The sequence below is a fragment of the Myotis davidii genome, unplaced genomic scaffold, assembly GCF_000327345.1.
Source record: "Myotis davidii unplaced genomic scaffold, ASM32734v1 scaffold129, whole genome shotgun sequence".
Taxonomy (NCBI): Eukaryota; Metazoa; Chordata; class Mammalia; order Chiroptera; family Vespertilionidae; genus Myotis; species Myotis davidii.
In genome coordinates, this window is record NW_006383019.1 from 270,289 (window position 1) to 289,939 (window position 19,651).

At 35.1% G+C, this 19,651-nt stretch overlaps 1 protein-coding gene across 3 annotated transcripts in view; it reads left to right on the top strand.

Moving 5' to 3' along the window:
* NCOR1 (nuclear receptor corepressor 1) overlaps window positions 1–19,651 on the top strand; it is a 242,871-nt gene that overhangs the window by 104,164 nt on the left and 119,056 nt on the right. For all 3 annotated transcript variants that reach the window (XM_015558355.1, XM_015558356.1, XM_015558357.1), the window contains exons 6-11: window positions 3,420–3,533; window positions 10,001–10,057; window positions 10,785–10,837; window positions 13,231–13,297; window positions 16,303–16,475; window positions 17,339–17,429. In XM_015558355.1, the coding sequence (XP_015413841.1) occupies window positions 3,420–3,533; window positions 10,001–10,057; window positions 10,785–10,837; window positions 13,231–13,297; window positions 16,303–16,475; window positions 17,339–17,429 (555 nt within the window). The remainder of the gene's footprint in view (window positions 1–3,419; window positions 3,534–10,000; window positions 10,058–10,784; window positions 10,838–13,230; window positions 13,298–16,302; window positions 16,476–17,338; window positions 17,430–19,651) is intronic.

Genomic DNA, 19,651 nt, shown 5'->3' on the forward strand with positions numbered 1-19,651 from the left:
AGAGAGCCAGTTCACTGTCCCTCAGACCGTTGGAGGGCCAGACTATAGTTAAAAAAAAACTATGAACAAATTCCTATGCACATTGCACATATCTTATTTTGAAGTAAAAAAACAAAATGGGAACAAATACAATATTTGTATTTGCATGTGGCCTGCGGGCCGTAGTTTGAGGACCCCTGGATTAGATGTTAAGTTAGGTTCATCCACACATTTGTCATCTTATTCGTTCATTATTCCTTCATGCAGTGCAAATCTTCAATTTGGGATACAAACTTGTGCTTGAAGAGCATCAGAATTTCCATTAGTGAGGATTTGTTAGTAAATTCAGTATTTGTGGGTTTTTTTTTTATGACTTAAATATCATCTTTTTTTTTATGCCTGTTTATTGAAAGATTTCTTTATTTGGTATGTGGTTATTTTCTCTCAGTACACTGTCTTCTGGCTTCCATTGTTAAAACACCAGCCTTTACCCTAATTTGTATTCTTTTGTAGATAGTCTGAATTTTTTCTCTGACTCCTTTCAATATCTTTTTCTTTGGGTGGTGTTGTTTTTACAAGCATGTATTTAGGAGTGGATTATTATTTTTTTAAATCCAGCTTGGGATTTATTGGACTTCCTCTATAAGTTTTTTTTATCAGTTCTAAACCATTATGTTTTTTTATCAAACTCTTTCCTGCAGTTTCTTTGTCATCTTCTGAAATTCCTGTTAGATATACTAGCACTCTTGTCTTCCATGTGTCTTAATTGCTTTTCTTTCACATTTTGTTACTTCTTTGGGCTTCCTTGTGAAAACTTTTAAAATTTCTCTGTTTCAGGATACATTACTCTCTCCAGTTATATTTCATTTATCAAATATACTTTCAGTTTCAATAATTATGTTTTTATTGCTAGAATTTTTATTTGGCTCATTTTAAAATCTGCTTGATTATTAAAAAATATTTCCTTTCCCTAGCCGGTTTGGCTCAGTGGATAGAGCGTCGGCCTGCAGACTGAAGGGTCCCAGGTTTGATTCCAATCAAAGGCACTTGCCCAGGCTGTGGGCTCGATCCCCATTAGGGGGTGTGCAGGAGGCAGCCAATCAATGATTCTCTCTCATCATTGATGTTTCTCTCTCTCTCCCTCTCCCTTCCTTTCTGAAATCAATAAAAATATATTTTAAAAATTTTTTTCTTAATTTTTGAAAATATGTTGAGCCCTTCTTTATTTATTGAATCAGATTAAATTTATAATAAAATAATATAACAACTATTTTAAGTTTTATGGGTCTGGTTCTGCTGAGTTGGTCTTGTCTTTTGTTTTTTCACTAGTAAAGTGGTAATACTACTACTTTTTTTTTATTGATTTTAGAGGAGAGGAAAGGGAGAGACAGAGAGAGAGAGAGAGATAAAAACATCAATGATGAGAGAGAATCATTGATTGGCTGCCTCCTCTATGCCCCCCACTGGGAATCAAGCCCAAAACCTGGGCATGTACCCTGACCCAGAATCAAACTGTGATCTTCTGCTTCATAGGTCGACACTCAACCACTGACCTACACCGGCCAGACAATACTACTAATACCAATTAAATCATGTGATTTGTTTATGAGTTGAGATGATGAATATATTGAATAATATGTGGCACATATAAATGCTCAATAACATTTAACAACTTATAATAATTAAAAATAATGAAATATATATAGCTATAATTATGTTGAGATATATCAAAGATAACTTGTAAATAAAGAAATATACCATAGGTGAATAGAAACAATGTTAATAATGTGTGGTCATATTCATATGTTTATACCTTTTCAATAAAAATTCCAACCAAACTTGGTTTTAAATTTTTGCAAAATTGTAAAGTTAATGTGAAAGGGCAAATAGGTGAGGAAAATTTGTATGTTTTGTTTTTGTTTATCTGTTTCTAACCTTTCTGTTAAAATGATTTTGTCCTAGGGCTACTTGGGTACTAAAAGCAAAATACGATTTTCTGAAGCTTGTTTGTTTCCTTTCTCTAAATCCACTTAACAGGGATCCTAAAAGAATGCCCTCTTGGTAAAGGAAAGAAAGGGCATGGTTAAAGAACTTATTCTCATTAAGGTGATTTCACAACTCCAAAGATCTGTCTTTTGCTTATATAGATATCAGACTGCAAGAGTACTTTTAACTTTAAAGTGGAAATGGTCCAAACTTCTCACTTGGAGGATGTTTATCCTTTCATTTGGGTGTGGTCTGAGTTCTAGCACGGATGAGTTCTTCTGGGCTTTTAGTAGACTTAACATTTCTACCTAATGAATGTCTTTTTTCATGTTAGGCAGCGAACTTATATTGATGTGGCTATTTATTGAGCATTTACTAGGTATTACTGATTTAGGTGTTGGGGGGAAAAAAGCAGTGAACCCAGCAGACCAAGCCTCTGCTTACTTCAGTAATAATTATAGGTAATAACATTGTATTAAATGAACATTTTTAGTTTTCAGATGTTTTTGAGTCATTTAATCCTCTCAAAAAGCTATGTGATAAGTAGGATTAATATCCCTACTTCATATATGAGTAGTTTATATTCTTGCTGAAGATTGAAGGAAGGATTTAGAAAGGATCCTAGGATCACACCACTTATAGAAGGTGACCCTAAAGCTCAACCCCGGACAGAAAGTAATACAGATAGCTTTCTGCTTTGTAATTGCACACCAGCAGTCCATATTGTTGTGGTTTTGCCAGTGTGTCTTGACTATGAAACATAAAGTTTGTTGTCGGGTAGGGATGGGGTATGGTACTATTACTAAGTTAATTCTTTAATGCAGTTCTCCCATGCTCTATCCCCACCAGACATTAACATAAACCATATATCTATAACATATAAAAGTGTTTCCCAGTGCCACAAAAGATCATTGTGATAGAAGTTTATGGGGTATCTTTTTTACTTTTATTTTTATTATTTTTTAGTTCTAATTTTTTAAATGTATTTTTATTGATTTCAGAGAGGAAGGGAGAGGGAGGGAGAGAGAAACATCAGTGTTGAAAGAGAATCTTTGATTGACTGCCTCTTGCACTTCCCCCTGTGGGGATCGAGCCTGGAACCCAGGCATGTGCCCTGACCAGGAATCTAACCGTGACCTCCTGGTTTATAGGTCAACAACTCAATCACTGAGCCACGGTGTTTGGGCTATGGGGATCTTTATATGTTTTGTTTCTCTTATTATTTTGTTTTATTTATAAGAATTAAAATATTAAATGATTTAACTAATGATGATTTATGTTTGTTTATTAATAAAAATAAATCTAATAGAATTTGTTAGAGCTCTAGTAGATTACATGATTTCCCTATAGAATCAGCACAACATTACTCAGTAGCATGTGTTATCTCTAGTGATTAATTATTGGTGGGGGTGACATGCAGCAGATGCCTGACTCTTCCTTTCTGGATCTCTTAGCAACAACTAGAAGAAGAAGCAGCTAAACCTCCTGAGCCTGAGAAGCCTGTGTCCCCTCCTCCTGTGGAACAGAAACACCGCAGTATTGTTCAAATTATTTATGATGAGAATCGGGTAAGCTCATGCCATTTTTAGTGGCACAAACCTTTGAAACCATTTGTGCCTTTTCTTAGTTATCAGTGAGTTCTGTAGTGATGTTAATGTATTAAAACCTGGTTTCTGTTTTAATTTTTAATGTTCTTAAACTTTGATTGACTGAAGTTTGGTGCTTTTACCTTATGAAGAAAAGTTGAGAGCTGTATCTTAAATTATTTAATATTTTATTTACATGTTATATAAATATTATTTAATGAGGGTATAGTTTTATTAGCTGAGTCTCTCTCCTATTATATAAATACTGGCAAACAAGTTTTGTTTTGTACCAAATAATACAAAAACAGTCATTCTATAGTTTTTCACTTTATAAGGGACATTTAATGCCAGATTCTGATACCATTCCAGTAGAGATAGGTTATTGGATATGGAAATTACTTACATTATCACCTTCACAATTAATAGCTGGCCTATGGCTTGAATCTTAGTTATAAAGTGTGAGGTCATTGCCTGTAGGTAGACTTTGCTTTTTTTATGTTTATTAAAATAATTTTTATACTAATAAAAAGATATGAATTTAGGAAAACCAGGCCTCAATTCTGTGAATTATTTTGTGTTGTCACAGTTAGTTTTTGGCCAGAATCCAGCCCAGGAATGAGCAGTTAAAAGGAAACTGATTTCGCCGAAACCGATTTGGCTCAGTGGATAGAGCGTCAGCCTGCGGACTGAAAGGTCCCAGGTTTGATTCTGGTCAAGGGCATGTACCTGGGTTGCGGGCACATCCCCAGTAGGAGATGTGCAGGAGGCAGCTGATTGATGTTTCTCTCTCATCCATGTTTCTGACTCTCTATCTCTCTCCCTTACTCTCTATAAAAAATGAATAAAATATATTTTTTTAAAAAAAGGAAACTGATTTCATCTTAGTATCAACAAAACTTTCCAACAGCGCTGTTTGACAGTGGGCTTCCAGAAATCCTCAGTCCAGAAATGAATAACATGTGACAGTGGGCTTCCAGAGTCCTCAGTTCAAAAATGAATAATATACTTTAAGTACTGCGGGAGAGAATAGGCTTGTTAGCTAATGTTGGTCATAAGGTAGAAGTTGGGATTGTTGTTTTAATTTGCTTCTTTATAGTGAGTAGAGCAGTACATCTTATAGGCAGCCAGTAACTTTATAATAGTCCAGATCTTAAAGGAAATTGGCCTTAAGAAAAGCAGCTGTGAATTAGTCATTAAGTAAAAATTTGTAGGAATGATCTTGGATTCATATGTACTAGTATGTGTCTATATGGATAACTGAAGTCGGCAGATATGTAATACTTAAAGTAATTGGAAGTGTCACGGAAGGTAATATGGACAATTAATATTATTTTCTTGGCTGAGTTCAAAATTAGTCCATTTTATTGAATGGACAGAACTACGTACGTGAGGATTTATCAAGTGAGGGGCAGTGGGACTGCCTTGTGGCATGCCTAGAGGGACAGTGCTCGGTGATCATGCAGGGATGTGGCCCTGGTTTTCTCGTACTTCATTATTTAAGAGAAGCCATGAACATGGAAATTTATGTGAAATTTCCTGCTTTAAAAAAAACCCAACTCTGTAGAACAATAAAAGTACCTTTGTGGGCTAATGGGCTTCATGGCCACTTTATGATGTCAGGGATAAAGTAAAGAGGGGTTAGAGCTGATAGCAATGGGAAAGAATCTTTTAAAATAAAATGTTGAATTATTTCTCAGTATGAATTAATTGTCAAATAAATGGAATTCAATATTTATTAATTGATTGAATTTCTTAATTACCTTTGTCTCACAAACCTAATAAACAGTTCCAACATTAGTGAATTCTGTGATTGCCTGACTAGGATGTGAGGACTGACAGATAATTTAATTTGTGCTTAACATTTGTATATGTTTTCATTAATTAGGATAATATATGTTTCTTGATGCCCATCAACAAAACTGAAAGCTTGCAGACCTCTCTTTCCATTTTAGAATTTGCGTATTTGTTGTATAGTCTGTAAAGTATTGAACAACCAAACTTGAAATCTGTGTTAGTATTAGAATTACAGTAAAGATTATTTTCAACCTACAGTACTGTAGGAATCACCTTTTTGATGTTATTTTTGTATACCCTGCTCCTAGTCATCTGCTGTGGTTGTACCTGTGCAGTCATAGAATTGTAGCAGAGGCTCCTGGAGGGGAAGTGATGAGAGCACAGCTGGGCATAGGCTCTCTCACATCACTTACCATGCTGCTTTGTGTAAGGTCTGCGCTGATTCTCGAGCTTTGTATAATGAATGACTTTATCTGTTTTGATTCTATAGGCAAGGAGAGAGTGTACATCCACCTCTTGTTCCTTGTTTGCAGCAGTCTACACTGGTTGGGAATTAAGCCAGATGTGGCTTCAGAGATAGGGGCTATTGTTTAAGCCATCTTTCTTTTGTTTAGAAAGTTAGTGGGAGGAGGAAAACTCCATAAAAATTACTGTTAATTTCAAAATTGACTTCCTGAGAGGAAAGTAGCCTTGCATCATATTTAAACCTCAGACTAAGATTTATTTAGTCTCTAACTAGACTCTTCTCCTGGACTATTTTTAATAGTTCAATTTGTCTTCCAAAAATATTTATAAATGTTCTAATTTCAGAATTATAATACATATAGAAGACCGGGGGAGGTATGGACTGTAGTTTTCAAAATCTTGTTTATATTTTGACTGAATGATGTGCAAGTTAATGTGACACTAGGAGAAAGAAAGGGATGAACAATAGAGAGTATGCTTAGTGTCAACTGCCTCTGTGCACCTTGGCCAATGTCCTAGGACAGGGGTGGGCAACCTTTTTGTGAGTCGTGCCAAAACCAGCAAAATCTGACTCAAAATTCTTCTGTGTGCCAAACCAAATTTTTTGAGAACATGTTACGCCTGCTTGATATCTCTTAAGGTGTATGTATGTGAAGAACATTGAAGAAATAATAAAATTCATTTGAGCGACAAAAACACAGTACATGATGATGAAAAGTACATTTATTTTTTAACTAGAAGCCTGGTGCACAAAAATTTGTGCACTTGGGGGGGGGGGGCTCAAACCAGAAATACTTGGGATTATCCTTGACTCCTCTCTTATTCTCACACTGCAAATCCCATCTATTAGCCAGCCCTATTATCTCCATCTACAAAATATATACAGGACTGCTACGGTCAATGTCTGAATGTTTGTGGTCTTTAAGATAACGTGTTATGTAAAATTATTTATCTAAGATGCACCTACACTGAATTTATCTGAAAAATAAAAAAGTTGATATTAAGAAAAAAATTGTAAATGGAAGATTATAAGAGAGGGTTTCGTGTGCCAGTAAAAGTTACTGGCATGCCATGTTTGGCACGCATGCCAGGGGTTGCCCACCCTTCTCGTAGGAATTACTTATTTTGTCTCTGCCACTGTAGATTTAGCTAATCAATGAAGAGCATCAGTCCTGCCTCTTAAAATTTAGTCTGATCAATTGTTCCTCTCTTTCTTTTTTGGCAGTAGTTTAATTTGAGCCCTTATCTCTCACATACCAGTAGATAGTGAGTTTCCTTCCTTTAGTCTGTTTTTCTTTTTAATCTGTCCTGCGTATTTGTCCCATGATGTGATCATCCAGATAAATCCTTTTGAGGATATCCAACTTTCTATTAGCCCAAACTTTGTATTAGTGCTTGCATGTGTATCTCTCTGGCCCTTGGCCTGATACTCCTTCCTCAGTGATATCCTGCCAGAATGTGCCCTTGAAATTACAGCGGGGCCTTGACTTACGAGTGTCCCAACTAACGAGTTTTTCGAGATACGAGCCGTCTCTCGGCCGATTTTTTGTTTTGAGTTGTGAGCTAAAATTTGGGTTACGAGCCAGCTTTAGATACCCCGCCACTAGTTGTCACAGTGAATGCCACATCAGCCCAGCATCACATGTCATTGTAATGGTGAAAATTGATTTGACATACGAGTAATTTGAGTTACGAGCTCCGTCACGGAACAAATTAAACTCCAAAGTCAAGGCCCCACTGTACTGTCTTTACCTCTGCCTTCAGGTGTTCCTGTGTCTTGTCTTTCTTCTGTCTCTTTCTATCCATTGCACTTATACTTTAAGAGTCAGCTGAAGTATCATTTTCTCTATGAAGCCTTTCAAGACCCCTTCTCTTCCTATTTCAGGAAGGGCAATTTTATTCATTGTTTTCTTAAGGTCTAGCTAGTGTCCAGATTATACCCAACATATGTTTGAAGAATTAATTACTTCTGCCTATAGACATATAATAAAAATTATAATATGGTAATGTGAGGGTTTTAAATTAAAGTTTTTCTGCCAAACTATTTGTAGATTAATCTGTTCTTAGCAATTAAGTCAACATGAAGTCAAATATTTAATAAAATTTTGCAAAACTTAAATCTTGGGATCAGCAACATCTTAAAAATCAGCCTTTATAATTATCCCTGAAAAGGTAAGTGCCTTTACATAATAGGATACTGGTAAATATTTGCCATAAGATGATTTTGCTCCCTTGTCTCTTAGTATTATTTGTGTACAATTCCACTTTGCCTGTTCTTGGTATCAACTCTAATATAGAGTGCCTTGAGAAAGCAAATTTAAAAACTAGTGACTATTGGGTGTAGAGAGAGTAATTTGCAGGTGCTAGGTATTTCAAAATTCACCATTTGTAATTATATTTGTATGTTATTTAACATATTCCAAAAGCTAGTAAATTTGAGTTTTGTTAAAATTACATTTTGACTTCTTTTTTAAAAAACTTTCTTTTATTAGGAAATGTATTTTGTTATTGCTTTCAGAGAGGAAGGGAGAAAGATGGAAACATCAATGCTAAGAAAAAATTATTGATTGGCTGCCTCCTGCACGCCCCCTACTGGGGATCGAGCCTGCAACCCAGGCATGTGCCCTGACCAGGAATCCAGCCATGACCTCCTGGTTCATAGGTTGGCACTCAACTACTGAGCCACGCTGGCTGGGCTACACTTTGGCTTCTTGACATTAATATTTACCAGAGACTATTTTTATTGTCATACCTTGGCAGAGGGGTGGAGGTTACTGGAATCTAAAGGGTAGAGGCCAGGGATGCCAAATTTCTACAACGCATAGGACAGCCCCCCAAATAAGAAAATATCTGTCCCAAAATGTTTATAGTACAAAGTTTAACAAATCCTGCCTTTAAAATCATCTATAGCTTGGCTGGCTTGGCTCAGTGGTTGAGCAGCGACCTATGAACCAGGAATTCTTGGTTCAATTCCTGGTCTGGGCACATGCCTGGGCTGCGGGCTCGATTCCCAGTGTGGGTTGTGCAGGAGGCAGCTGATCAATGATTCTCATCATTGATGATTCTATTTCTCATTCCCTCTCCCTTCTCTGAAATCAATAAAAAAATACTTTTGAAAATCTATAGAAATAGAATTTGCTATGCAAATTTAATGGGTATATTTATAGTTTAGTATTTGACATTTTTGATATGTTTATTTCTCATCTGAATTACCTTTTAAGTTTTTTGGAGTTTGGATAGTTCATTACACTATTTTGTCCTTCCTAAGCCAGTTAAACATTTTTTTTCACATAATATGTACTAAATAAATATTTGATTGATAAATGAGATGAAAAAGAGGAATATTTATTTTAAGGGAACATCTTTCTTTATACTTGGGAAATACTGATTGATGCCCATTTCTGTTTGTATGTCCCATTAGAAGAAGCCCTGGAGAGTTTTGTAGCCAGATGCAGTAAGGTGGGGTCTGCAGCAGGCCATGAGCCATTGTTACTAATGAGATTGCTGGGAGAGAGAGGAGATTTGAGAACCACTGAGACATTTGCTAGTTATATAATTCTAGTTTAAATATATTCAGTTTTGAATTTTGTTATATTTTGTTTTTTAAAGATGATTTCTGTTAGCATTTATTTTACTTTTGAAAATAACATAAAAATATATATTATTCACCTTTTATTTACTACTGAACACCTGAGTAATTCAGACAGTTGTTTCCTCTATTTTGGGGGTTATTGCTAAAGTTTTCTTGTAACTAGAAAGTAAGCTTATTATAAACTGTTCTTCAAAGAGATTAATTTGGCTTACCACAGCAAAGATTGACAACTTTATGGTGTTTTAATTATTTAATTTGCATTAAAGACATTTTCAGTTGAAGTATTTAGATGTTTGAAGGATTCATTTCTAATTGTGGATTCCTGTTCGCTCTCCCTAGAATGAATATATATTTGCTTTTAAGAATTTACCAATTCTTTAGGCAGTGCTTTCAATACAAATGTTAAGCTTTGACTGAATTTGGTAAGGAAATTATGACAATAGAAATAGTATTTTAGCCTATCATATAAGGAGAATGTTTAGAAATAAGGATAAGTTTAAGTATAGATTGGTCTTCAGATAAATATTATTTTATTGGTAATGATTTTGCACTTAGGTAATATACTTTTTAGTTATACAGTATAATAATGTCTTTGTAGAAAAAAGCAGAAGAAGCTCATAAAATATTTGAAGGTCTTGGCCCAAAAGTTGAACTGGTAAGTAAGAAATTTTTTTATTTCTAGTGCTCTTTTGTATTAGTTTTTCTTGGGATAAGATGGAATACAATCTACTTACTTTGAGGTGAGAGCAATATAGCTGGGCAGTAATTTGTGATCAGAATAATGGTGCATGACCAAAAGGTTGCAGGTTTGATTCCCAGTCAGGGCACCTGCATTAGGTTGTGGGTTCAATCCTAGTCGGGCACGTACAGGAGGCAACCAGTCGATGTCTCTTTCTCACATTGATGTCTCTCTCTGTTTCTCCCTTCTTCTCTCTCTAAAAATCAATTAAAAAAACATATCCTCGGGTAAGGATTAAAATAATAATAATGGTGCAGGAACTTGGTTACCTTTGAAAAGAAGCATTATCCTGGGCAGCCATTAAATCATCCACATAGAAGGAGAAAGAAGTAAGAACAGAAATAGAAAGCTCTTTGAATCATTCTGTTAGGATGATGATAGTGCTTAATTTTTCTTTGTCTTTAAAATTAAAAATCTCTGAATGAATGATTTTATTATGGAATACAATGGATTTATAAACTTTCTAGAAATGGCATTATTAAATATTCAGGGAACCTAATAGTCTGGAGGTTTTGGTAGGGCACATATTGTGTAGACCCATTAGTACTTTATTTAGCTTTACAGTAAAATATAATTTGTTTCCTTGTTCTTTATAGACATATGTACAATATTTTATGTATAAATATTTTATTCTATTTTATAGCCACTCTATAACCAGCCATCAGATACCAAGGTGTACCACGAGAACATCAAAACGTAAGTATTTATTGTCTCTAGAGTTCTTCAGTTAAAGACCATATATTCTATAAAGAGATTGTTTTTATGTTATCTTCTGACATATTATTGTAATATAGTGTTGGTATATTTTAGATTTGTGTAATTTGCTGTCATTTTACTATATGTTATCTTCCTCTGGCTTCTTGGGGGTTGGGGTAACAGCTTTGAGTTTCCGAGGCCAAAAATTGAAATAAATTATTGCATAAAACTAGCTGGTTTTATGATCTGCTAGTAAAAAAGGTGGATACTTAACATTGAAATGGCTTACCTTGAGGCTTGAATTTTTTGCCTCCTGTTTTGTCTTTTTTTCAGTGGAGTACCTGCAAGGCGCATGATGAAGTAAGATAATGAAGCTTTTTCATTTAAGACTAGTGATGACACCGTCCCCCACCAAGCCACATCTGCCATTGCAAAGTAGAAGTGCCACGGATCATTTTATCATTATTCAAAATCCTATTCTAGGGAAATCCCTTCCATGACTCTTGCTAATGACGGTATTTGTAGACCCTTCTGCCATTTAATGTCCTGGTGCCTTGGAAGCGCTCAGTGACCTCACCTGGGTGAGGAAAGCTCCAAAGTGTAGTTTGTTTAGCCTTGCTCATCCTAGATACCAGGCCTTTATGGATGCAGATTTTGGAATAAGAAAATAAGTAAAAAAGAAAACCTAATTTCTTGATCTGATTGAAGAAAAGAGGAGGCTAGATAGGTATCTTTTTAAAAAAAATTATCATACTTTAAGAGAATTTAGGTAATTATTCTTGTTTGTAACAAAAATGTGATATTTCTACTTTATATGTTTTATTAAGTATAATGAGAAATTATAGTTTTTAGTACAGTTAATAATGAGCACATTGCTAAATATGTATATATACACATATATATTTTTTCTTTTTAAAATATTTCTTACTGAGAGTATGTGCAATAGTTGACTACTTTGCAGAACTGGTGGCAGATATAATTTGCATGGTATGCATGAAAAATATTGAAAGTGAATAATTTTAACTTTTGTTAAGAAAGTGGTTCATAATAAAAGTCTTATACTTAGAATTTTTCTGTGAGATGCTACTGTGGTCTTGACAACCCTTAGGTTAGGCAGAATTCATATAAAATATGCCTTGTTTTGGAGTTGTTTAGCTATTTTAACATTTTTAAAAAGAATTTTGAATAAAATATAGTTGGCTACTTTTAATGATTTTTCCCCCCCAACAAAGCTTCAGTTAATGTTTGTGTTCTGTCTTTTCCTCCCAATATTAGCTAGAGAGCATAAGTCTGTCTGACTTATTTCATGTTATCTACACTGTCCTGAGCTGGTTACTGACTAGCTGACTTCTTCATTTAAATTCTTAGGAGACATTTTAAATAATCCTTATTGAGTGTTATTTGCTATTGAGTAGCACATAATTACAATTAGAGCAAACTGAATAGATGGTGATGCTTCTACTGTACGTGTGAAATTCCTTGTGAAATATCATTTACTCAGCTGCATGCACCCATTGTGAATCATTGAGTAGCTATTTTTTCATCATTGCCATTTGCTTTGTATGAAATAGCAAATGTACATTTTAATAATTCTTTTAATCTCTTGGCTACTTTTCCATATAGCCAGCTCCTGATTGCCCATGCTTATTTGAGTGGAGCCAGTGTCACTGTTAGTCCTGAGTGGCAGATAATCCAAAAAATTACTTCTACTTGCCTTGGCCTTGTATTTATATTTGAATAATCAGCTTGAAATCCTTTCTGGAAGTAGGTGGGGTATAAATATTTATATTTGAACCTGCATGTCATTGTTTTTGAAGGTCACAATGCTTCAAATTTAAAAAGTGAAATTATGTTAAGGTATAAGAGAAGTTTTTCTGTCTTATCACATTGCCCTCCATTACTTCTTAGAGTGAATTGTGTCATTTCTGTGACTGAAGAAAATCTTCTGTTTAAAGCAGAAGTCACCTTTCTATGTTGGTATACATTCTCATAGCAGGGAGATCAGCACCAATCCTGGGGTAGGGAGGTAACTTAAAGGCTTTTCCTTCTCTTCAACCTCCCCTCCTCCAGAGAGTACAAAGATGTTTATATCGCCAGGGTTCTTAAGAACTGTGTAATTGTAAATTGAAAATAATATTTACCTTATAATTGGATATAATAATTGAAAATTAACTATTTATATAAAATTTTGTTGTAGAATGGGAGGAATTTTAGTCAGCTCTAATTATTGCAAAAGTCTTATTTTGCAGGGTTAAAAATTAAGATTAATTTTTATTACATCATATGTTCCTAAGTGATCTTTGCTTGTTTTTCAGTGTCTGTGAAAAATAAGTGAATACATTTTTAAATCGTGCATTTTCTTAATGTCATACAACCATATTTTTCTTTTCTAGAAACCAGGTGATGAGGAAAAAACTCATTTTATTTTTTAAAAGAAGAAATCATGCAAGAAAACAAAGGGTGAGGTCCTATCCTTGTTAACTGAAATTTGTACAGTTTTTCCATTCATGCCCATGTTGGCATTTGCTTTTCCATTATTAATGAGAATGGTTCTTGATTATATTTGAGAGAAGGTTGCTGATTTAGAAATTAAAAATAGATGTGACAACTATAAATTAATTTCTAACAACCTTTTGATATCATAATTCATGTTTAATGTCATTATTAAATTAATATCTTTGGTCATCTATGTATAAAATTTTTATCTAGCCAAATAAAGAAAATGGTGAGTAGTTAAAAAAATATGATAAACAGGATGATCTACATTTATTCTCTTAACCCTCAAACAAATGTGGGTAAGTTACAGTCATGCTAATTACATATTACTGTTCTCTCATTAGGAGCTGGGTCAGCTAAAGGTTAGCTTTTTCAAATTTTAGAGAGTTAGTTTTTCATATTTATTATATGACTTGCATTCCAAAAATTTTGTAAGTATAGTCTTCATGGAAATTAAATTACAGAAAATATGCCAGTATTCTTATTTTCATAACATGTCTACTGATTTTTGATAAACTATTGATTTATTTAAATTCAGTTGTTTAGTAAGTAAGTGTTGTTCTTTAACTCACATTGGAAGTGAATGTTGTACCTTATATTTAATGACCTGACAGTTAATGATTGCAACACTCTAGAGCAGGGGTCCTCAAACTTTTTAAACAAGGGGCCAGTTCACTGTCCCTCAGACCGTTGGAGGGCCAGACTATAGTTTAAAAAAAAACAACTATGAACAAATTCCTATGTACACTGCACATATCTTATTTTGAAGTAAAAAAACAAAACGGGAACAAATACAATATTTGTATTTGCATATGGCTCGCGGGCCGTAGTTTGAGGACCCCTGCTCTAGAGTCAGCAGCTTTTGTTTGGAGTGTGACTTCTTACGTTCTAATTGCCAACTGCACCCTTCTGTCTTGAATTTTATGTGTGTGTGTGCCAAGAACATAGAAATATATATATATGTGCCTGAGTGACCATTACTAACAAACGGTTGCTATGACGCGCACTGACCATCAGGGGGCAGACGCTCAATGCAGGAGCGCCCCCTGATGGTCAGTGCGCTCCCACAGCCGGCCAGCTTCACACGGTCCCTCTCCCCTGGCTGGCTGCCCTGATCGGCCGATCGCTGGCCAGGCTGAGGGGCCCTACCTTTGCATGAATTTGTGCACCAGGCCTCTAGTATTAAAGAAGAAATTAGCTAAAGTATTTTTTTCTGTTCAGTAATTTTGTTGTAATTATGGTAATTTCTAAATTTGCTATCTGCAAACACAGAAGCTCAGTTTTTCTTTTTATACTTCAATAGAGTAGTTATAAAGTGTCTGTGTTCACTGATTTGTTTAATGTTCATTGGCTGCTTACTGTGTTCCACATATCATTCTACAGTGGTGAGCAAGACAGCCAAATGGTTTTAGCCAAGGTGTAACTGAGGATAGATAAGTCAGCAGGCAATTGCAGTACTGTGATCATATACAGATGACTGTGAGCATGTAAGAGGGATAGTTAGTGCAGAGATGAATCATGAAGACGGAAATTTCACAGGAAAACTTGTATGCTAATAACGAATAAACAGAGGGAGCAGCTTAAATGAAGATTTGGGAGGTAGAGTGGATTGTGTGATGAAGATCGGGGAGGTAGAGTGGAGTGTCCCAGTTTTAGAGATGGCTGGGGCTTAGACAGAGCTGGGAGTGTGGTGAGAAATGAGGCTGGTGGGGAAAGCCAGGGCCAAGTCCTATACAGCCCTGGAGGTCACCTAGGAGACTTTGGATTAGATCTTGGGAGTATCTTTTTAGTGTTTGAACTGAGGGAGTGAAATGTTTAGGTTTGGATTTTAAGAATTTGCATCTGGCTACACTATTAAAAATGTGCCAGGTGGGTACCTGAAATACCAGAGGGAGGGACCACTTTGTAAAGTATATGATTGTCTAACCACTATGCTGTACACCTGAAACTAATAACGAAATAATAGTGGATATAAATTGTAATAAAATGACAAATTTTATTGTAAAAAAGAGTACATGGGAGACATTAGGAGGCTCTTTAATCTAGATGAGGATTGATGTTAGCCTGTACTGAGGAGGTGGCGATACAGATGGAGTAAAACAGATATATAGGAGTGGAAAAGAATGATTAGGAAGATGTTGGGGTGGGATATGGAGTATGAGGAAGATAATTTTATCTTCTCTGATGCCACTTTTTGAGATGACTAGTGTTAACAGTTTTTCATGAGTCCCCCGACACTTTTTTTAATTTGTGTGCCGTCAGACACATACATAGTTCTGTGCAGGAGGGTTCTTCTTTCTGTGTTTTTGATATTTATAAAAGAAGATCATACATTACTCATTTTTATAAAAGTATTCTTGATTTCATGTCATTTGCTGAGTTTTCTTTTTGTAATCATAAATTACAACCAATTTCTGTCTTTTCCAGACTGTCAAAAATGTTTATGACGTAGCATAATTTATAGTAACAAAAATATGCGAGTAACCTAGATCACCAACAATAGAGGAATGATTAAAGTGTGTTTTCTCTGACACATTGGAAGGCTAACAACAAAATGTTAATATGGTTGCCTTTGGGTGACTGGGATTACGAACTATTTATATGTTTTTGTTTTTAATTTTACATTATTTTTTACATGAAGACATATTGTTATCAGGAAAAAAAACAATCAAAGTAGCTGGTCAGTTAGTAGTAGTAGCTCATCAGTTCATTGATCAATTTATATAGTCTTCCTGTTAACTAAACAAAATCTGACCAAAATATGCTCTATACGTCAGATTTTTCATAGGCAATGGAGCTCCCTTTCTCTCTCCTCTTTCCGATTGAGAACAGCTTCTCATTCACAATTGAGTTATAGGCCAAATGTACTTCTGACTTTATCTTAAGAACTGACATGTACTTTAATGTATTAGGTTTGTCAGAATCACAGAATTTTGTTTAATTTTTAATTTGCTACGGGTATTTAATAGGAACAAAAAATCTGCCAACGTTACGATCAACTCATGGAAGCATGGGAGAAAAAAGTGGACAGAATAGAAAATAATCCTCGGAGGAAAGCTAAAGAAAGCAAAACAAGGGAGTACTATGAAAAGCAGTTTCCAGAAATTCGGAAACAAAGAGAACAGCAAGAAAGATTTCAACGGTAAGCAGTTTGGTGTTTAATGGCTGTGCTATATTCTTGGAATCACACTTTTGATCTTTCACAATACTTATTGTTACTTGATAATCATTAAGAAAGGTTATAAAAAACTTTTGTTTGTAATATGTCTTGGTGAATTTAATATTAATTTTTTATATTCATGATGTTGAATCTAAATTTAAGTTAATTTTTTAAAGAAATACGTTTTTATTGATTTCAGAGAGAAGAAAGGAGAGGGAGAGAAGGATAGAAACATCAATGATAAGAGAAAATCATTGATTGGCTGCCTCCTACTGCTCCCCACTGGGGATTGAGCCCAAAACCCGGCATGTACTCTGCCTGGGAATCCAACCGTGACCTCCTGGTCGACGCTTAGCCATTGAGCCACACTGGCTGGGCTTAAGTGAATATTTTTAAATTAATTATTCAATCCTTGAAAATATCCATTTCTTTGGAAATGATAGTTAATAAGAATAGACCTGAGTATCTCGTTGTTCTTCAGTATTTTTCTTCCCTCTTTTAAAAAATCTTTGATGTATTTTTCTAAGCCTGCCATTCTAGTTTCTGGAAGGCATGCAAAAAACTGGTATTTGAAATGGAAATGTCACCAGTAACTGGTTTTCCATAAATAAATAGTTCTGTCATTTGAACTTGGACATGCAATCTTTAAACCTTAATCTCGGCATTTAAATTATTACTAATTTTATAGATGACTCAAGCAAATTAATTTAGGTTTCTTCTCTGACTTCTAGTTGATTAAAAAAGTCTTATTCAGAAAAGTAATCTATACAAAAGTAATATAATTTACATGTCTTCCCTATAAAAGGCCTTTAAATATATATATATAATTTCTCTCTCATACTTAGAGTTGGGCAGAGGGGAGCTGGTCTTTCAGCCACTATTGCTAGAAGTGAACATGAGATTTCTGAGATTATTGATGGGCTCTCTGAGCAGGAGGTAAGAAAATAAATTGATCTAATTTAAGTTAATTCATTATTCAGGAATTTAGCCTCATACTCCAGGAACTAAGGGTTTATTTATACGTAAGTGAGGGAATAGTCCAAAGACTGTGGTCAATCATTGGAAGTTTTAAAGAAGGCAGTCACATGATCATATTGGTGTTTTACAAATATGGCTTTGGCCGCATGGAGGTGGGGAAAGAGAGGAGGAGACTTTTATAAAAGTAAGGACCTGAGTCAGAATAACAGTGTTAGATAATAGGAGGGAACTGAAAGGAGAGATTATAGAAGGTAGAATGGACAGGACAAGATTGTTAGATTAAGTGTGGGGGTGAGAAAGAAGAGAAATAGAAAGTGACTCCCTGGTTTTTAGGTTAGAGGACTGAGCGTGTTGTGCCATTTCATAAAACAGCAAAAGAGCATGTATTTTGCAGATGTTTGTATATTCATTTGTTGTGGTTTCCAAAGAGTGCTCTCTAGCCTGAAAGAGACATAGGAAGTGACATTATTAAGTCATTGCTAAACAAGAATGAATTTCAGTCAAGAACACTGAGTCTTTGAAGCTATGTTCAAACTATGTCTTAAGGTTGTTTCAAAGACATCTACCTATTGAGTTTTGCTAGTTTTGATTTTATAACATGGCTTTTTAAAACCTCCTCTCTACATTCTCGTGGCCTTGATTATTTGAATGTGGTAGCCTCTTAAGTAATCAAAGATAATTATTATGTTGCTGTATATTTCAAGATTTGTGGCCATAATTCCTACAATAACTGAACCTATGTTAAATTTCTTAGCTTGCTTTTTGACTGAAACCATATAAGCATTTATAACTAGTATCAGTTGAGGTGATTTCAAACTAATGTCTGCTGCAAACAGTACTTTGGTGTTCAAACTGATTGCGAGTACCTCATAAAATTATAGACTTTCTAAGGACTTGTAAGGTAATATCTACTTCTCTGAGGAAAATTATTAGGAGAAGACCTAGCCTTGTTACTGAGATTAATACTTATAACTTTGCTAAAAGTTTCTTCATGGAAGTTTGTGCTTATAAACTTAAATTAAACCTTGGGAAAAGAAATTATATAGACATAAAAAGTTTCAGTTAAATTGCTAAGAATAATAGTCTTAAAATTTTAATGGAAAGATTATGTAAGATTAGCAAGAAGCATTTAATTCCTAAATGAATTTAGTTACTTTAAACTCAGTGATCCTAAGATTTGGTGCCTGTTTGTTTAATTTTCTGTTTATTGTTCTCTAAAATGATGTCAAGATTTGTTGTCTAAAATGGTGTTAAGACTTTAAAAAATGAGACTAAATAGAATTAATGGGGCTCATAAAGTCACTATTATATCAATGACCTTGACATAACTTTGTATTTTCTATATTTAAAATTTTATCTGAAATGTCAGCTTTTAAGTAAAGAACTCTTTTCAAATTGTGGCTTATAAAAATAATATGTATACTCTGACTCTTTAATTCACTGAGTGGATATTTATTAGATATATAAATAATGACTACATGTTAGATGTTATGGAATGCCACTACTATTGGAATGGAAGATTCAACATAGCTAAGATGGCCATATTACTTAAAGCAATATAAAGATTTAATACAGAGAAAACCAAGATGGCGGCATAGGTAAACACCGGAAATTGCTGCCTCACACAACCACTTCAAAAAAACAACTAAAAGACAAAGCGGGCATCATCCAGAACCACAGGAAGGCTGGCCGAGTGGAAATTCTACAACTAGAAGGAAGGAGAAAAGCACACTGAGACTCAGAGGAGGTGCCATGTGGAAGTAAAGTGCAGAGGTACGGAGGCGCACGTGGAAAGGACTGGCAACTGAGGATGCGGTTGTCTTTTGCAATCAAGAGGGAGACTGAAGCTCCCGACTGCTCTGAATTCCACTTCTGGGAAGTCTCTGGGGACCCAGACTCATACGGGGAGAAACTGGACTGTCTGGCATCGAGCAGAACTTGAGTACGGCTTTCTCTCAGAGGCGCTTGCAGCGATTACTGTGGAACAGTAAGACCTGGGTCCTCTTAGGGCAGGGCTGAGGATCAGCCATAGCTGTTTGCTCCACCCTGTTGATTCCCTGAGACCCCGCCCCACCCAAGCTGTGTACAGAGGCTTTTGCATATGAATGCCCCGGCCCTCTGCAATCTGAAATTGCCTAACTAACTGTAGCTGGGTCAGAGAGACCCAGAACATCGAAAAA